Source organism: Pleurodeles waltl, chromosome 12 (genome assembly GCF_031143425.1).
Source record: "Pleurodeles waltl isolate 20211129_DDA chromosome 12, aPleWal1.hap1.20221129, whole genome shotgun sequence".
Classification (NCBI taxonomy): domain Eukaryota; kingdom Metazoa; phylum Chordata; class Amphibia; order Caudata; family Salamandridae; genus Pleurodeles; species Pleurodeles waltl.
In genome coordinates, this window is record NC_090451.1 from 704,944,398 (window position 1) to 704,962,621 (window position 18,224).

Sequence of the window (18,224 nt, forward strand, 5' to 3'; positions counted from 1 at the left end):
AAAATGAATCATCAACGGAACAATCATATGATTTGAGTACCAACAATATCTAAGCCATCAAGCTAATCAGCGATTATCTAGTCACCAGGTCTCTTTATCAATTAAGTTTGGTTTCCATCAAATGAATGCTGACAACACAAAACAAGGGCACCGACATCTCAATGTTTGAATAACAGTGAGGATGAGCTCACAGACAACGATGCTGCCATGGTAACTAAGCTGAGACTTCTTTGCGGTCAAATGTCTGGAAGTACATGTAATTAAACCTTGTCCTGAAACACTTTAAAATAACAATCCCCTCCCCCCAAAAGGATAAATCAGTTCGTTTTTAGATCAGCTAGAATGAGCAAAAAGACATCAATGCTATCATGGTTAACATGCTTGTACACTCTCACTTCACGTGTTGAAGGAATGGACTCCAGGCCGCAAACCTGACAACAATAAGCAGCTCGTATGTACTTGCGATTTATTTTTCTGATCAAGAACTAAAAGGCGTGACACCAGAAATTCATATGTAAATGATCAGCACATTGTAGATCTAGGGTCTGTTTTGAAATGCACCTCTCACTTTATATTGTCCTGACAAAACACAGAAGGGTACCCTCAAAGAAGACTTTTGGTTACCAAGACCAAAGGCCTGATTCAGAACTTGGCGGACGGATTCCTCCGTTACAACGGTGGGAGATATCCCATCCGTCGAAATCTAAATCCCATAGGATAAATGGGATTTAGATTTTGGCAGACAATATATGTCATTGCTGTGACGGAGGCACCAGTCCGTCAAGTTCTAAATCAGGCCCTAAATTATTTCAAAGGTGTGAAAAGTTGCATAGTGGCAAAATGTATAAAACTAACACAAAATACTGCCTACCAGTACTCACTTTTTGCCCCCCTTGGCAATGGGTGTTCCTGTGAATCTACAACCACAGCTTCATAGTTGAGGCTCCAGTACAATACAGGGTATGCCTTTACCCCCCACAATGGTGTGCACCTTCGTTAGATACATTAAATTATTTGTTTTTATATACAAGTAAAGACCACACCAATGTCCTAGTCCTGAGAAGAACCTTTCAGCATGTGTTGAAATGCTGCTGCATCCAAAAAGGAAAGACTCTGTCAACAAGTGAGCAATGCTAATAGAAAGGAACCTAAAAGGGACAGACAAAACCACAGCCATCAGGTATTTGCACTAGCCTCCTTCAGACCCACAATGAGGAACAATGCATTACCTTTTAGGACTGATCTCCTCTATTCTTAATTCGAAAGGACTTTTGTTCTAGGATATGGAGTCACTGTATGTGTTTCTAGGAAATTGACCTGTAGTGAAATTTTATCTTCTTTTTTCAAATATTGTGCAGAAGGTAGTGGACTTTCATCCAGTTTTTTTTAAAGACGTATTCATGTAAAATATTTATTTATTTAATGCTTAATGTGCGAGGCATCAAATTACATTGAAGCAATGTAGGAAGCTGGCCTGGTGTGTGGTGGGTACCTATAGTACTTACACCAGGTCCAGGTATCCCCTCTCAGTAAAATGTAGGCTGAGTCTAGAAGCAAGGCTCTCTAGAGGCAGCTGTTGATGAGCTGCCAAGGCTTATCTAAGAGATATGCAAAGCACATACAAAACCACTGCAGTCACACAGCACTTACACACATGAAAGAAAACACTCAGTTGTACAAAGGTAAAGGTACTTTATATTTGGAACAAATCACCACCAAATACTAGAAAAGGTAACCTACCCTTAGGAGGTAAGTAATACACTAAATATATACACTAGTAATCAGAAACAGCATAGAAAAGGTTAGAAAACAGTGCAAATAGCAATTACCAGTAGTGACCCGAGGGGGAGCACAAAACATATACCAGAAAAATGGAATGCGAATAAGATGTCCCCACCTAGGTAAGTAAAAATGTGTAAAGGGGAGCTGGGAGTACTAGAAAAGGTAAATAACACAGTAATCCCCCAACAACCAGGAACGAAGGGGTAAAACAATGGATTTTCCCCAAACCACCCAAAAGGAGGAAAATAATAAAAAAAAAGACATCCAGACAAGACTGCAAAAAAAACAGCAGTGGATTCCTGATGAAAGAAGACCTGTGAAGAGAGGGGACCATGTCCAAGAGTCACAGTGGAGTCCAGGAGGAGCAAAGGCTACTACCCACCCAGCTGTGGATGCAGGAGCTGGTCGACAGTGATGAAGAACAGGTCAGCACTGCAGCCTTGGAGCCGGAGAAGAGTTCCTGATGGATGCACATAAAGTTCCACTCTGGAAGGAAAATTGCAGATGGGTGTCGGTGTAGGTATTCCACCTACAAGCTTTGGCAAAGGCAAACTCGCAGTAAGTGGAAAAGAGGTGTTGCCGGGGACCAGCAAGGTCCAGGAGGACTCAGCCCAGGAGGGGGAGTCACAGGGGACCCTCACCGCCACAGAAAGTCCACAGGACCAGACAGAGTACCCACAGGAGTCACACAGGAGTCCCACAGGGCAGGGAAACAGGAGTCGCAGAAGAAGCCCATGCAGCACTACTAAAGAGGATCCCACGCCGCAGGAGAACCACGCAGGAGGCTGTGCTCTTCCGGATAGAGTGCTGGGGGCTGGAGCTACAGGTCCCTTGGAGGAAATGCAAACAAGCCTTGGCAGCTGCAAGAGATGCGGTGCACAGGGCTACTATTCTGTGTGAAAAAGAAAAGGCTTACCTCCACCAAAGTTGGACAGCTGGCAGAGAGGACCAAGAGGACTACTCCAGACCACCACCCGTGATGCAGGATCCACGCAGCTCAAGTTGAGAGGACATCCACGTAGCCGAAAGTCGCTTGCTGTAGGTGCCTGCGGTTGCAGGGAAGTGACGCCTTCACTCCAAGGGAGAGTCCTTCTTCTTGATGTGCAGGCTGAAGAGTTGCAGTCTTCTGAGGATGCACAGCCAGGAAAATGTTGCAAAGCTGGAAGGAGACGTAGAAACAAAATTGCAGAAGAGACTTCTTCGTTGTAGCAGCTTTTGTCCATTCCTGAAGGGTCCAGTGGCGGTTCCAGTGGCCAGAAGTCGAAGAAAACATTGCAGAGGGGTCCTGCTGGAATCTTGCAAGCCGAATCTGAGGACCTACCCAAGAGGGAGACCCTAAATAGCCCTGAAAGGGCGATTGGTCACCTAACCAGGTAAGCATCTATCAGGAGGGGACTCTGATGTCACCTGCCTGCCCTGGCCACACAGATGCTCCCAGAGTTGCCTGCTAACCTTGGAAACAAGATGGCAGAACCCAGGGACCCTCTGGAGGATCTCTGGGCACCATTCCTGGGGTGGTGATGGACAGGGGAGAGGTCACTCCCGTTTCCATCATCCAGTTTCGCGCAAGAGCAGGGACTGGTTTTACCTTCCTCTCCCAATGGAAATCCTTTGTTCGGCCTTCCTGGGCTTGATCACATCAAGCAGCAGGAGGGCAGAAACCTGTCTGAGGGGTGGCAGCAGCTGGGCTGCCCGGAAAGCCCTGTAAGAGCGGTGGTAGCAATGCTGGTCACTCCCCTTTCCATTGCCCAGTTTCACACCAGAGCAGTGCCTGGGGGTCTCTGAACCGGTGTGGACTGGTTTATGCACGGAGGGCACCAAATGTGCCCTTCAAAGCAAACCAGTGGCTTGGGGAGGCTACCCATCCCAAGCCAGTCACACCTATTTCCAAAGGGAGAGGATGTTATTCCCTCTCCCAAAGGAAATCCTTTGTTCTTCCTTCTGGGGCTTGAGCAGATCAAGCAGAAGGAGGGCAGAAACCTGTCTGAGGGCTGAAGACTGGTAGTAGCAATGCTGGGGGTCCTCTATCGAGCCCCCAGAGTGTATGGAATCATACTTCCAATACTTATAACAGTATTGGGGTATGATTCCGACATGTTTGATACCAAACATGCCAAGGTGCAGAGTTACCATTATGTAGCTGGACCTGTGTCCAGTACATGCGTAAAATGAGACCCTGCACTCACAAAGTCCAGGAAAATGGATCTGCAGTTTGTGGGGGCACCTCTGCTAGTCAAGGGGTGTCCTCACACACAGGTACCTGCAGCCTGCCCTCTGGGCTGAGAGGGCCTACCATAGGGGTGACTTACAATGACCTGGTGTAGTGACCTGTAGTGAAAATGGGTGCATGCACTCGTTTAACGCCTTTGCATGGGCTTCCTATGGGAGCCAGAATAACTGCTGCAGCATCTAGGGATGCCCTGGGTACCTAGGTACCATATACGAGGGACTTACACAGGGGGCCAGTAAGCCAATTGTGGGAAGACAAAGGTACAATTTAGAGGAGAGAGCAAAACTGCTGGGGTCCTGGTTAGCACGAACCCAGTAGACACAGTCAAACATCATGACAACAGGCAGAACAATGGGGGTAACCATGCAAGCAGTATTTCTATGACACAAAGTCAGAATAATATTAGACTGGAGAGGCTCAAGGGTACCTTTAGGAAACCTCTTCACAGAAAGAGTAGGGAATTCATAGATCTGCTGTTCTCTGGTTTGGCTTAGAACCTTGCCTGTGTCAGGTGGCAAGCAGGTCACAAGTTCAGAGCTGCCTCTTCTTCTAAGCTGGATAACCAGAAGTTCAGAGGTTCTGTGAGGAGTAGAGTACGTGGTAGAGCTTCAAAACTAGGTAAGACATTGGACTTCTGGGATTTGGAAGAAAGACAAACTTAATAAATTCAGTGAACTGTTCCTTGTTTTCCACTACACTATTTCAGTTATTCTTGCTCACAGATTTCCAGCTTACGGGGTGCTGCATTCAAACTCTGAGAATTGTGTAAGAAGTCACTTCTCCAGAGACATCAGGTGGTCGGATGTAAGAGTGCTGCTTGTACATCATAACTAAGTTCTGTGTTGACATATGCCTCATTTGATTTACAGTCCTGGCTCCTCCAGTAGAATGCCCTCCAAGGTGCAGGAAAACTGGCACTCTCCAAAGCAACTTCTGCGCCAATGACTTTGGTAAGTAATTCTGTTGTGTATACTCATATTACAACTCGTGGTAAAATAAATGCAGGAAACAGACGCATTTCTGTGGCTCCCCTGCCTCTTTGCTGGCTGTGTAGGTCTCATGATAAATGCATGCCTAAATTATAAGTCTTGCCCTCACCACACCAGTGCCCAGCCCAGTGGTATGGTTTATTCTGTGATTTCTGGAAAACTTAGAAACAAAAAGGTATAATCAACCACTCCTCCACAACCTGTGAAGCTTCACTATGCCTGCTGTCAGAAATCTGGAACTAGGAGCAGGACTCCAACATAAGACTCCTATGTATTCCAGTTTAAAACCCCGACAGTGGATCCAGATGCAAACTGAGGAGCACCTCATTGTATTTTATCCGGCATCTAATCATTATCCTGTCCAATAGGTCCAGAAATACATGCCATGTAGTGGCCTAGTTGCCAAACTACATAGTACATTACACGTCCTGCATGATAGATGTGCAGAGTACATGGACTCAACTAGGTTCTGTACAGTGTTAATTATATCAATAGCTAGATAACTATACCCTGAAGTTAATCAGATGGGCAAATGCCAATTTCTTCCAAAAAATCCTAATTTATTAGAGCACTGTTAGGGGACTATTGTCAGAAGAAACTTACATGTGTAAGTTTACTCTTATACTTTTCAGTAATTTTACTACTCTTCGCTATTCATTATTTATGAGTGCAGAGTTATGCAAAAGTGTAAACTAACATATCTTCACAACCAACGAGAGAGTGGAGCCCAATATACAAGTGTCAGCTACTACAGCTAAAAAGGAGCAGTAGTAAATCCAACACCAAACGTGGCCAACCACTGATACCGCAACACTCTTCGATAGAAATCAATGGACACAAGGTCTTAAAATAGAATCCTGTAGAAAATAAGGTTAAATGAGAATTATTCATTTTGACTTAAAATATATATATATATATATATATATATATATATATTAAGCTGAACATTAAAGAGAACTGGATATGTTTTAAAAGTTACCATTTTCAATACTGAATTATTTTAATAACTTTTTACATGTAAAAATATTTGTGTCTATGTTTTAGGAAAATATATAAATGAATTTCAATAAATTCTACACATAACTTTTTGTATTTTAAGTCAGTACAAACATTCTACTTTAGGTGGGATTTTTTCAAATAAATATGTAAAAAAACTTAGATTTCATGTTAAATGTTTAAAATAATGTTATAACTATGTAGAAATAATTTACAATTTTAAAGTTACTGCTAGTAACTTTTCATATGTAGATGGAGGTTACTGCCACTATGTCAGAGATCTCCAAGTGGTAAAACATAGGGAAAAGTGTAAAAGTTTATAGAAGGAATAAATTATTAATATTATATAAATATACATATTTATTTAACCTGTAGACAATTTTGAAAAATGCTACAGCATCAATAACTTAATTTAAATTTAAACTGTAATTATTCTGAAATTATTAAATTAAAATTATTTTTCTGAAGGTTAACTTATAAAAGGATTCTACCTAGAGTCAACAAAATATATATTTCCCTTGTGTATTAAAAATGATTAAAGGTGAAGTACAGAATTAATTATAGGGAATTTATTTATATTTTAATACAAATTAATGTTACATTAATTTCTACATTTAAACAAGGGTATTAAACTATGTAAAATCTAAATAAAAGATATTTTTAATTTTTATATAATTTTGTTAACATTGAATTGAATGTATGTGTATTTTAAATAGCTTAAAGAAAATGTCTTATTGTTTCCTTTGGAGTTTTTTTTAAAGTTCCTACCCCATTATTTTGTATGGGTGGGTGCTGCAGTACCCGGGCTGGCCATGTGTGGTGCTGGACGTACAGTTAGAACTGTTTTGTGTCTTTTTTGGTTGTAGTAACTTTAGAAGTGTAGTCTGTGAATAGGAATGGACTTACTATTTTGTTGGTGGGTGTACATCCCTTCATAAATTCTTCTTTACTCCTCCTTTAACCCTTCCCATTTTGTATTAAGTGAACCCCAATTTCCAACTACTCCCCTATGGCCCTTCCATATTTTATTTACTACTAAAAAGTATACTTATCTATGTGGAGACGCAGCAATCGGGGTCAACTTTTTTTGTGCAGAAAAAGAAAGGAGAGGCAAGGCAAACCTTCACACATAGGTATGTAAATAGCATTAGTAAGTTTATAGTACTACTGTTGTAATACTAAACATATTACAAAATACAAGTTGTGCAGCCTGAGAGTTACTGCTTACCCATGGTACCAGTAACTCTGAGGGTGGGAAAAATCTGGCCCATTTACCAGAACATTCATAATGAGGGCCTCAGAGTCCACAACTTACTAACCTCCTCTCCTTCCTCGTAAGAGACCCCTTTGCTACATTACAAGGTCCAGTATAGCAACAAATTTCAAAACTGTTCTAACACTAAATATGTCACTCCCTGAACAGAATATTTTGCCCCCTTCACTCCCACCCTCCACACAGATGTCAGATCATAGGCTGTGAAACACACAGCCTATCACAAGCTAGTACTGCAAGGTTGTCAAGCTAGTACTGCAAGGTTGTCAGGCTACGCCTATGGAATTCATGGCATGCTGGTAGAGAGGCAATGGCAAGAATCCTACCTCCGGCTGTCCATAAAAAGTGGCTCTCACGACCACAACATGAGATTTGTACAGACACCCATGGGTCTGAGATTTTGGCTTCCTTGGTAATTTTTCCCTTCACTTAGTTTCTTTAGATTTCTGCACTTTCTGAGCTCTACAACGTATTCACACAACGTCTGCTCCTCTTCCTTTTCTTCCTAACCAGAAATATGACTTCCTTTTCAAATGTATCATTCTCGGCTTCCTAACTACTGCATTTGGGAAAAATAAATAACTCAGATGTGAGTTCTATTGTTGCTACTCTGGAGCAGTCAAAGCTAAATGTTACCAACTGTGGAATACCCTTCTGAACAATAGTTTGTTTTTCATTTTTATAACATGGTAACTGAAGATTCCAAAAGGAAGTTCTTTGCACCTGCCAGGCACCACAAAATCTTTAAGTGAAGCTCCAGTGACCTTAGAACATCAACAAGATCATTCTGCCCTCTCCAAGCTCACTCGGTGCCAAGCAATTAGTAATTCTGTGGTTGCCTCATGGGGCTCAGACTGCATGAGTGCTCATGGCTAAGCATCCAATAGGACGCTATGACATAGCATAACATGGTGTGCCATAACATAGCCGCAGCTGTCAGCGGCAGTTGAACATGGCCGATACAGATAGGGCAGGAGCATGTTAGGTAAGGATTGTTACACATGACATGACTCTGGCTTAGCCGCTGAAGGTGAGAGATGCAACCCTTATTGGAGCCGGTGTAACTCTGGAGACTTGATTGGTGGTCATACCATGTTGCTGATTTGGCCAGCTTCTCCAGAAAGAGAATGACACTAAATTGGGAAAAGGCAAAACATGTAGAAACGAATGGCATGACCAAGGGATAATACTTATAAGGTGGAATGTAAAACTTTACTTCATGTGGGTAGGTTGGCTTGGTGAGTTGAGCACTCACGGCTGACCAATGAGGTGATCTGCACATTACAAGACAGAATTCTGGCTAGGCACATTTGGCCATCCATCCTTCAGAGGATGGTTATCTGATAACCATAAACTGGGTAATAAAAACATATGTTATTGAATCTTCTTTTGGACTTGGTGTAGTTACGCTGAGCAGCCAAGATTACTCTTGGAGAGTGATGTAAGAAGAGAACTCTGGGGCAGTTAACTTAAGGACTGAGCAATAAGGAATTTGTTACGTACCTGTATCTCCCGTTCTCCAGTATTGGTATCTTTCATAGATCCACATGCTACATTCTTTCCCCATCATCTAAATGGGAGTCCCATGTTATCATAGTAAGCAGTATATATCAGTATAGAAGGCTGCCAATGGGAATACAGAGTTTAGCTTAATAGCCTATTTATGTCCTTTTTTTAGAAAAAGGACTAAAGTTTTGACCAAAAGGCGACTGCACCCTTAAAACTCCCAACAGAGGCATCTTCCCTCAGATTTTCCAAGCACAAGTGGGATAAACCTCACTGGTCAAGAAGGAGAGCCTCTAAGGCAAGAGGGTGGGTCGCATGTGAATCTATGAAAGATACCAATAATGGGGAACAGGAGCTACAGGTAAGCAGGTAGGTAACAAATTCTTTCTCCAGTACTGGGGTATCTTTCACAGAGTCACATGCTTTAATCAAAATAGTTAGCAATGCAGTATATATCAATCAAATACACATCTACATGACAGCAGATGGAGGGTGCAACAGTATAGATTATACCTGTAATCACCTTTTTGGAAAAGATGCCTACGTACTGCTTGACCCACAGCTGTATCAATGGTCTGTGCTGCATCCAGACAGTAGTGCTGGATGAAAGTGTGCTTGCGCTTCCAGGTCGAATCACGGCATATATTTTCAATAGACACTCCAGCAATAAGGCCGCTGTTGTGGCAGCTGCTCTCGTAGAGTGTGCTGTAGTCTTCTGTCTTAAAGGCCTGTCTGCCTTCGAGTGGCAGAACTGAATTGCAGATGAAATCCATCTTGCTATAGTGAATTTGGACACTGGTACACCTTTATTATTGTTCAATGTAAGCAACACTTTAAACATCTCTTGATATCAACAGTATGATACTTTGTTCCTCTGGTGTTTGCAGATTGGGCAAGAAAGTCTTAAGCATAACCAGTTGAGTTAGATGAAAATCATCTTTGGTATAAATTTGGGATTAGTTTGTAGGGTTATCAAGGTATCTTTGAATTGTGAGAAAGGTTCTTTAATAGTGAACACTTGTAGTTCGTTACTCTCCTGGCAGAGGAGAGGGCAAGTAACAAAGCCACCTTCCAGGTAAGCAACTTTATTTCAATCCTGTGAACTAGTTCAAATTGACTTTTCATCAACTGAGATAATAAGGTATTAAGTTGCCATGCAGAAGGCAGTGACTTTATTGGAGGATATGCTCTGAAAAGGCCTTTAAGGAATTGGATGATCAATCCATGCGACCACATAAAAGGAGATCCCAAAGTTCGCCTGTAATTGAAAATAGCAGCCAAATGCACTTTGACAGATGAATCTGCTAGACCCGATTTGGCTAGATACAGTCGATATGGTTCGGGAGATGTCATAGGATGTACATTAGAATTTTCTCACCAAAGACAAAATTGTTTCCATTTAAGGCGATAGGTTTTGCTTGTAAAATCAGCTCAAGCCTTCGCAAGAATATTCCGACAGTGTACTGGAATATCTAGGTGCTATAGCTCATGGTACTCAGAAGGCAGGCTGATAAATGTAGAAGAACTGGATCTGGATGAAGCATCTACTGATTGTTCGTCAACAAAAAGTCTAATTGGGCTTGAGTTGAATGTGTTAGTCCACTGACAACATAAGAAGCTCCATAAACCAATGTTGTCTGGGCCATCGTGGAGCAAGGAGACTTAGCCAACATGGTTCCCATTTGATTTTTCGGAGAATCCTGGAAATAAGAGGGAACGGGGAAAAGTGTAGGCATAAATTCTGGACCATTGTACTGAAAGGGCATTCCCCTAGGATGCCTCTATAGGGTACCTGCTGGCGTTAAATTGGCATTTCTTGTTCTCTCTCAATGCAAATAGATCCAGGTTGGGTTTGCCCCGTTTGGAAAGTAGGGTATCCAGGACCATGTGATTCAACTCCCATTCGTGACAATCTTGAGTCATTCTGCTCAAGGTGTTTGCTTGAGAGTTGGGCACTCCTGGGAGATGTTCTGCCCTTATGGTTACTTGATAAGTTAGAGTCCACTGCCAAATAGTTTAAACTTCTTGAGACAGAAACTTCGATCTAGTGCCTTCCTGTTTGTTGAGGTAATGGGTGCTCATTATGGTGTTTGTTCTTATCAACACGGAGAAACCTTGAATACTCGGTAGGAAAGCTTGAAGAGCTAGGGAGATTGCTCTGAGCTTGTGGAAGTTGATATGCAGAATCTACTGGTTTGGCAAAGGAGGAGAAGGCGGAGCGATAAGGTAATCATCCCATTTGTTAGTGATGTGCAATTGTCTGTGATTTCACCTTCTCCGTCTTCATCATCGCCAACATTACCCTTATCATTAGTAGAGGAAGGATCGTCTTGAGGAGCACTGGCAATACAGGATTGCGGAGTCATCTTTGGGTTAGGAGGTGGAGGCAGTTGTTCTGTAGATTTAGGTGCAGGCATGGCTACTGCTGCAGGTGACTGATGTGCTTCAGCTCGTGTTGGGAAGCGTTTGTAATAGTATTTTAGCATGCCTTGTAGGTGTTGTACGAAGATAGCCAGAACCTGAAACATGTCTGGTGGAGGAGGCACATATGGACAATCCTGTTTTGCATACTGATTAGAGTGATAGACATGTTCATAATATTCTTGCTCCTCATCTCCATCCTGATATTTCATGTTGAATTCAGAGGGGCTGTGAGCTGCACCAAACATTTCTTGATCATCATCTTCTAAGTCTTGAACAGCAAGTAAGTGGCTAGGTATTAATAAGGATACATCAGAAGGTGATGTGAAAGAAAGATGCATGCTGTGAGGAGATGGTAAAACTGTTGTCGATGAGGTCGTCGACATGTGGGCAATAGTAATGTGGATGGCTGCTTGTGTTTTGACTTTGCCGACAACGAGGAGGTCAAAAGGCTTTGTTGTCGACGATGTCGTCATTGGTGCCGTCGACGATGGTGGTACTGATGTAGTCATCTACAGCGTGGGTACAGTCTTCATTGATGTTACTGTCATTGTCGACACACCAGTTCTCATCGACGGTGTGGTCGCAGTCGACGAGGTAGTCTTCGTTAGTGTGGAAACTGTCATTGATGTTGTCGACGAAGGGATGGATGAGAACGGTAAAGTTGACGTCTGGATTCTGTCACTTCTGACTGTCATCGACGGTGGTTTTGATGTCTTTGGTACCGCCAACAATGTCTTTGAAGGCAATTCTGACTTGTTTAAAGGCTCAGATAAAGATCTAGTCATTACGGAAATGGCTATACCAGGAGTAGATGGCTCCTTAGAGTCTGAGGAAGCCCTTTTGTTTTTATTGGTGGTAGGAGCCTTCCATAGATCCATGGTGGGCCTTCTTCACGTTTTTTTTTACTGCATTGAGGGGACTCATGTCACTCTTTTAAGAAGCCTGTGAGGTGATGGTGCCCCCACTACTTTCCTCCTCTGATTGTACAATAGACATGGATTTAATTTTTTGTAGCCATAATAAAAGTCTTCCCTCACGGTCTTTGAGGGTTTTTGTACAAAACGTTCTGCAAATCTTGCAGTCTCTTACCTTGTGGGATGGATAAAGGCAATATATACATTCCTCATGTGCATCTTCTGAATGAATCCTTTTCGTACCACAGGTGGCACAATGCCTAAAGAGTCCTTTCTTGACCAGTTCGGATACACTGGAACTAGAGAACAGTTGTTTGAATATGACATGCTGTAGGCAGCAGAGCTCAGGGAGATTCCCTCACACACGATGATTGGTGAAAATCTAAGGGAAGATGCCTCTGTTGGGAGTATTCTAAGAGTGTAGTCGCCTGACTGGTCATTGTTGAACTTTGGTCCTTTTTCACAAAAGGACATAGATAGGCTATTAAGCTGAACTCTGAATTCCCTTTGCAGTCTATTATACTGATATATACTGTTTACTATGATACCGTGGGGCTCCCACTTCGATGACGGGGAATGATTCAAGCATGTGAATCTTTGAAAGATACCCCAATACTAGATAAACTGAATGTCCTGTCAGTGGAATGCTTTTAGAAATCATGAGAACTTGTTTATGTTGTAAGTCATGATCTGACCAAGGATTGCTTGGGCATTACTTAAAAAAAAGGCAGGATGTCACTGAAATCCTAAACGGATGGCAGATAATATTTCTTTCATCGTAGTTTGACAAGAATTATTTTTAAAGATTGTTTCAGAGGTAGTTTGTGAGGTATACTATAAATGGTCAGCATTATTTTTGTGGGCCAGATATGTGGAAGTGCTAGGCAGATCACACCTAATAAAGTTGATGAACAGTAACTAACTTGTACATTTGTGGGTGTTCACATTCCCGTTTCAGGCATTTACTCCTATTAGAAATGAAGAGGACCCTCAGCACAAAAAATATTTCTCTGTGGAGAAACAAAACACTAAAGTTAAATACCAAATGTGTATTTGTGTTTGGTTTCTGTGCTTTCCTTACATCAGTATGCAGAATTATTCACCTGCTACAAAGTTCATATGCATACTTTCTACACCAGTGTTTCTTAACCTGTGGGATGGGAGTCAATTTCTGCTGGGTCATGAAAGTTCAAGTAATAAATAAAGATGAACTTAAAATCTGTTTTTATCTTGTCACATTTGATGTACTTCCGAGACTGAGGCCAAATGTCGAGCTATGTCTCCAGACAAATTGGTGTCTTCCTAAACGAGGACTGATGTTTACAAACTCCTCTCACTTTTCAGTCAGAGAAAGAAAAGTAAAGTGAATTATGTGACAAACATTCTGGGGTGCAGGAAGTGTGAAAGTAAAGGATGTAGGGTGTCATTTTAAGTTACACACAACAAAATGTAAATACCTGTTGATGAACTGTACACATTTAGCAGTTAGGAAAGCAAACATGAAGAACATTTTCTTGTAATTCTGAAGTGGGGTGGAAATAACAATTTAAATAGCATCAGGACAAATCAAGACAGATTACTTGGTGATGCACAAATAATAAATATTCACAACCCCCATTTCCACACATTATAATTTGTGTACAATATAGTTTTATCAGTAGAACTGTATGTCTATGCAAAGTTAGTGGTCCTTTCAACTGAATGTGTTGTCTGTAAACGACAATGGGCTATTACACAATCCTACAGTGACATTAAAAAATCTCCCACCTCATGTCAATTAAGCTAGGTGGGTTGCAAAAGTTTGCCATACTAAAAAGTGTGTATAAAAGGTTTGGAAAACACTGCTTTACACATCTGAACACTCTTGAGATATTACCCATCATGCTCTAAAGAGGTAGTAATGGAATTCTCTTAAAAATGCCATAAAAGTTAAACATTTGCAGCACAAGTAAAAGGAAATGTACTTGTGCAAATTTCATTTTTTTCCCTTAACATTGTGAATTGGTATGTTTCATAATGCTAATTTAAACTAATCTATCTTTTACCACATTGTGTGTGCTTAATGTTAGCCTTTGGTTTTCAAATGCCAAATATACTCTGTCTGGCCCATAAATGGAATGAAGCACAGAAAGCCTTTCATGTCATGTCCAACCTGTACATTCACTATGTACCTTTTGTAGTCTCATCGGCAAAATAAACTGTGGCAGAAAGTATTCTACGATCCAGTAAGTTATTACCCTATCACTAGAACCCTTGATGAAGGCAGAAAACTCTTAATACACAATTACCCATTAGGTATTATATGTGAATGTTTCTGTATATTTTGGATTTGCACTGAATAAATGTCCATGCATTCCACACTGTGTTAATCTGATTTTCCTTTTACAGTATGAAAAAATTGTAGAACTTTAAACAAATGAATCAGAGTGAAAATGATAGATATATTAAAATGAATAGAAGATAAACAGTTTCACATGAAAAAGGACAATATATTGTCTGCTCATGTATACAAAGGTGTACACTACGCTGTTCTCACTTGTACTTTTCCTATTCTTTTGCCTTGCGCACAGTACTTACTGGAACGATTAAGGCGGTGACCAGAGCCCCTGTACGTGGCATCTATGCCACAGTGTCCATCCTCAACATCTTCAAAGAAGGGTCACTGAGCATCCAGCAGGCAGGCCAGGCCATGAGTGTGAAGGTGCTGCTGCTTTGCCCCCGCTGCCCTGTCCTTAAGAAAGGTAAGAGGGTACTTACTCCACAAAGCCTCCACAGGGCACACGTGATCAGCGAAGAGACCTCTACCTGTGCTTGATCTTCTTCTCTTTTGGGACCAGTAGAGGGTGGGGGAGGCACATGCCCTGCATGGCAGCTGGATTGCATATATATAGGTCAAGTACTGAGAATCACATACAGCTCTACAACACACACTACACTGGGCCTCTGGCATGGTGTGCTGTTCATGCCTAGCGACTATACAATGCAATGCAACAAGATCTTGCTTCTCCAGCTGTTGTCCTAATGCTGCTAGCATACACACAGCATACAAAGAGTATCTGTTCTAATCTGCAGCCGGCATTGCTCAACGAGCCAGGAATGCCTCTGTCCAGCAATATTCCACGGCTCCTGTCTCCAGGAAAGCATGTCAAGAGACATATGTGTTCTGAATACCAGCTCCCGGGCACTTAGCACAGGTGGTAACACTCTGCTCCTCTCTTTCAGGTGCAAGTTATATCTTCATGGGCCAAGTTGACGAGGAAGGCAAAGGCACAGTTGGACCTGACAACTTTGTGGTGGCTTACAAGGCTCCACAGCAGAAGATCCTGACGGCTATCAGAAAGAAAGGCTGCAGTGCTCTAAGGAAGCGGGGAGCAGGAAGCAGCTAAACGTAGGGACCAGCCATGTTGGACCCCATCAAGGGAGCACACATCCAATGTTCCCAACACAACCCAACACGCTCAGCTACAACATCTAGGGTATCTTCCTCTTTAGGCGAAACACCCTCCACCTGCAGACAGGCAACGATAAATTAGGCCCGTAGCCAGCATGTAAGTGCTTCAAAAACCCTTTTATTGTAAGGGCTGAGAGCAGAAGGGCTGATCCCATCCTTGGTCTGGCTACTACACAAGCAGATAGGAGCCCATGACTGAAAACATGGGTCTCTTCACTTAGGCGCCAAACAGGACCTTTCAGAGATCAGCCATGCAGTGGGATAGGGGAAGTTTCCCTTTTATTTCAAATATAAACGCTTTAGATGCATTCCATTATGATGATGACTTGATAATACTTTTCAGGGTTCCAGATATATATCTTTTTATTTATTTCTTAAAGAAAAAGGAGCCCTTGTCAACAGTTCAATTGTGTGCATTGGCTGCTATGTCCCTTGGTCTCTCCTCTCCAACAAACTGCACCCCCACCTCAGCCTCCGTTTTTTAAAGTTTTTTTTTTTAGAAGAGGGCACCTAAACCCTCTTTAAACACAAACTGGAGCATCCAGGGACTTTCAGAGACCTTTGAACCCTCCTGGAGATTTAGCCAGGATTGCTCCACATTACCAATATGTCGTGAGTCCTCTACGGGTCAATGTATCTTTTCAACTTTTTTCCGCTAATTATCAGTCCAGCTGTCTTCACTGGTTCAGCTCCACCTGTTTTTACCCAGGCTGTTTTCTCTTAGGATCACCATAGCGCAAGACAAGGCAAGAGAGCCCACCTAATGAAGTCTTATGTAAGCTGGCGAGTTACCTCTGCATTTACAGTACGCACAGGTTTGTATAACAAAATGCTGTGTTCTTTCAAACTTGTGTCACAATCTCATTCTCATGGCAGAGACAAAAACTTTCCGGGGGGCCACGTTGTAGACTAAAGATTTCAGTATCAACTGCAGACAGCTTAATTACATTGCTGCAGATGTCGGCCTCTGACAACATACATTGGAAGTGAATGCAAGATGTCATTTCTTTGACTTGGCGGTAGATTTTGCTACAATCAGGAGTATACTGGGACTGCCTTACATCTTCCAAAACTATCCTTGGCCACTAGGTGCAACGTCATCCACTTTGGCGACGTTATAATCTGAAGACTAGGAGTCGCTGCAGCGATCACTACCAGAGTGAAGCTGGCCACCTAGTTCCATACATGCACCTGTCAGGGCGTCACTGCTGCACTGCCCCTTCGCACAATTCCATCGCATGCTAAGAAGGGATTGGTAATCTGAGACTACCTTTTAGACAGTGTAGAGAACACAACAATAATAGACTTCCTTATAACACAAGTGGAGCATAAGCTTTGTCTCCTGCCTTAATTTTTTTTTTAACAATACACAATGATGTTTTGGGTTTCGTTCACTTTTCTCACCACAGGTAACATAAAGCCCCCCCTTCGCCTGCTGTCTCCCAGAGAAGTGTTTGAGTGTCTAGGTTCAGAGAATGGCTCACCTGGATTTTAGAGTCTATATGCAACTCAAACTAGTTAGCAGTTCACTTTTTCTTACCACCTTCTGAAATCAGCAAAGTTTTTGCAAGTTCTCTATGTTGCTTTTATTAAAAAGTACTTACTTGTTATAAATGAAAGAGCATGCATAAGTAATGAGCCAGAATAGATACACAGGAGGTTACTGGCGACATTAGTCACCCTCAGATTGTAAGCTCATGGGCTACTGGTCGGTCACACTGAATCACTGATCACACGGACTAACAATTAGGTGCTTTTGAGAGTGTCAAAATGAGTAAGAAAACTTGTACAAAATAATCTGACGTGTTCACATTAATTAAATAAAACAAACTTGTTCTGTCAGTGTAAACTCAAACTCGAGTCTGCTGTGTTTTTTCCACTACGAGTCCACAGTTACTGTCTTTGCTCAGTAAGCATGTCTTGCGGTCCCTGCATGTCTGAATGCACATATTAAGGTCTGTGCTTTTGTTCCATTACTCACTGACTGTGCTTTAGGACAACAGAGCAATGTGAAAAAGAGGGGCAAGAGGGGGAATCTTGGCTTTTTAATACTAGCTTCTCTTTAAACCTTTAGCAGTCACAGAGAAGTCAAACTGCTCTCCCAGCCAAGCCCCTCGCTCCACAGGTTTCATGTTGCAGAGTAGTGCCAGTTATGTTTTCAATACTGCATAGTATTTTTAAATACTGCATACTGCTTACTACACCCTGACAATTTATTGTATGCTATGACATCACAACATGCTGTATAGGAGACAGCTAATGACACTGTGTATACCTTTACTGAAAGTATTCAGCATCTACAGGGAGTGCAGAATTATTAGGCAAATGAGTATTTTGACCACATCATCCTCTTTATGCATGTTGTCTTACTCCAAGCTGTATAGGCTCGAAAGCCTACTACCAATTAAGCATATTAGGTGATGTGCATCTCTGTAATGAGAAGGGGTGTGGTCTAATGACATCAACACCCTATATCAGGTGTGCATAATTATTAGGCAACTTCCTTTCCTTTGGCAAAATGGGTCAAAAGAAGGACTTGACAGGCTCAGAAAAGTCAAAAATAGTGAGATATCTTGCAGAGGGATGCAGCACTCTTAAAATTGCAAAGCTTCTGAAGCGTGATCATCGAACAATCAAGCGTTTCATTCAAAATAGTCAA

The 18,224-nt window shown here is 42.0% G+C and overlaps 1 protein-coding gene across 1 annotated transcript in view; it reads left to right on the forward strand.

The window, feature by feature from the left end:
- Window positions 1-17,420, forward strand: part of PCOLCE (procollagen C-endopeptidase enhancer) — a 171,870-nt gene extending 154,450 nt beyond the window's left edge. Inside the window, exons 7-9 of the mRNA XM_069215659.1 lie at window positions 4,882-4,962; window positions 14,685-14,855; window positions 15,337-17,420. Coding sequence (XP_069071760.1) covers window positions 4,882-4,962; window positions 14,685-14,855; window positions 15,337-15,500 — 416 coding nt within the window. The 3' untranslated portion in view covers window positions 15,501-17,420. The remainder of the gene's footprint in view (window positions 1-4,881; window positions 4,963-14,684; window positions 14,856-15,336) is intronic.
- The last annotated feature ends 804 nt before the right edge of the window (window positions 17,421-18,224 follow it).